Source organism: Netta rufina (genome assembly GCF_964035555.1).
Source record: "Netta rufina genome assembly, chromosome: 2".
Classification (NCBI taxonomy): Eukaryota; Metazoa; Chordata; class Aves; order Anseriformes; family Anatidae; genus Netta; species Netta rufina.
Window position 1 is genome coordinate 78,368,632 of NC_140124.1, and position 2,328 is coordinate 78,370,959.

The window sequence follows — 2,328 nt, forward strand, 5'->3', positions numbered from 1 at the left end:
AAAAACAACCCTGCATCGTAACAGTGAACTAAACAAGAACTGAACGTAGGGGAAAATCTCATACAAACTTACAGACTGTTGGGACTCTGTGACACAGATCACCGAGGTGAATGTGATGATGATCAGAAACTGCATCTGTGAGAGCATTAACCAGCATTTGTGAGTTTGAAACCTTATTTTGTGACAGCAGTCAAAGTGTTCTGAACTGCTGCCTGCCTTGGTGCTGGCTTATTTTTCTTCTCTTCCCAAACTGAAAAGACAAAGGAGGATTTCAGAGGAATGCAAAAAGGACAGGAGTTTTAAAAGCAGGAAGCTGAAAGGGGGTCTCCATAAGATGAATTTCACCCAGCACCGTGGGACACTCCAGCCTCTGCATTTCTGGAATCACAGCAATGGACTGCATGGGGGTGCCAGCGAGCCCAGTGCAAAGGGCCACTCCTCGGGAGGCTGCTACGAGCAACTCTTCGTATCCCCTGAAGTGTTTGTGACTCTGGGTATCATCAGCTTGCTGGAGAACGTCTTGGTCATTGTGGCAATAGCCAAGAACAAGAACCTCCATTCGCCCATGTACTTCTTCATCTGTAGCTTGGCAGTGGCTGACATGCTAGTGAGTGTATCTAATGGATCAGAAACTATTGTCATCACGCTGCTAAACAACACAGACACAGACGCACAGAGCTTTACCATAAACATTGACAATGTCATTGACTCAGTGATTTGCAGTTCCCTGCTTGCATCAATTTGCAGTCTCCTCTCAATAGCAGTGGACAGGTATTTTACTATCTTTTACGCCCTCCAGTACCATAACATCATGACGGTGAAGCGTGTAGGGGTCATCATCACATGCATCTGGGCTGCTTGCACAATCTCAGGCATTTTGTTCATCATTTACTCTGACAGCAGTGTTGTCATCATCTGCCTTATTAGCATGTTCTTCACCATGCTTATTCTTATGGCATCCCTCTATGTCCATATGTTCATGATGGCTCGGATGCATATCAAAAAGATTGCAGTTCTTCCGGGGACTGGCCCTATTCGCCAAGGGGCTAACATGAAAGGGGCCATCACTCTCACTATCCTGATTGGAGTTTTTGTTGTGTGCTGGGCCCCATTTTTTCTGCACCTCATCTTCTACATCTCCTGCCCCTATAACCCTTACTGTGTGTGCTTCATGTCCCATTTTAACTTCTACCTCATCCTCATCATGTGTAATTCCATCATTGATCCACTTATCTATGCATTCCGGAGTCAGGAGCTCAGGAAAACATTCAAGGAGATTATATGCTGCTGTAGTCTGAGAGGGCTTTGTGATTTGCCTGGCAAATACTAGACTGAGGTGGATGTGTTACTGTGTACTCAACATGCAGCAGACTTCCGAGCCTTCAGATCCCCCTTTTCAGCAGAACGTGGGTTACATCTTTAAGAGCAAACACCTCTTTCTCTCTCCCTTTCCTCTGATCTTTGTTTCCCATTCATGTGTAATTCATACTTCTGTGTAGTGTTTGTGATATCTACTCTTTGTAATTTATTTGGCTGGGAAGAGAAGTAGTGTTTCATACCAGTTTGTAAGTGAGCAGATAAATGTAATGATGAATGTGAAATACTAAGAAATATGAGCAGCTATATGTTCCAACTGCTGACAAAATAAAAATCTTGCCTGAGTTACAGTATATATTGGCTGATGATGTTCCTTATTCTGTTGAAGTAATTACAGCTATCCATTACATTATGTACAACTTAAAATAGAACATATGCTTCTCTGTTAGTGGAATAAAGGTTCCCTGGAATTAGTAAGATTTTTCATAAAGGTAACTGGAACCAAAGAGCTGTGTTCATTCATTGTATACACTTTTCCTCCTACTCCAAAAGCAGCAATCCAGATCTGTGTAACAGTCACTGCCTACAACAATAAGATTTTTCAAACACTTGCTAGCCAGTCAATTGAAAGCTTGTTTTGTTTTGTTTTCCAATATGATGATTGCTGTGTGTCTGACAGTACCTTTTTGCAAAACTGAAATTGTTCCCTGGAGCATCAGTTAGCCCTTGATGTGTTTACTAGACTGGCATCCAGGTACACTAGCACCCTTCATTCACTCATGAAGCAGGTACAGTACTAACATTGACAGTGCCAGCACTTGCTTAAAGCTTTGCTGAGAGATTCATCTGATGAAGATGAAGAGGGGACTTCAGTTTGAACAGTCATTCCTTATGCTGATATGTGGGGAACATGGACTCTGTGCGTCAGAAGAAAATACAGCTTTGCTAAAAAAAAAATAAAAAAATCTGCCCTCTGTTCTGAAGTGTTGTTGTGTTAGCAGATGAGATCCA

The 2,328-nt window shown here is 42.4% G+C and overlaps 1 protein-coding gene across 1 annotated transcript; it reads left to right on the forward strand.

Annotated features, from left to right (window-relative positions):
- Window positions 1-334: 334 nt before the first annotated feature.
- On the forward strand, window positions 335-1,330 carry MC4R (melanocortin 4 receptor; the record flags this gene model as incomplete). Its single annotated transcript, XM_084281884.1, has 1 exon — window positions 335-1,330. One exon carries the CDS (start codon window positions 335-337, stop codon window positions 1,328-1,330), a length of 996 nt encoding a protein of 331 aa, XP_084138010.1.
- Between the last annotated feature and the right edge of the window lie 998 nt (window positions 1,331-2,328).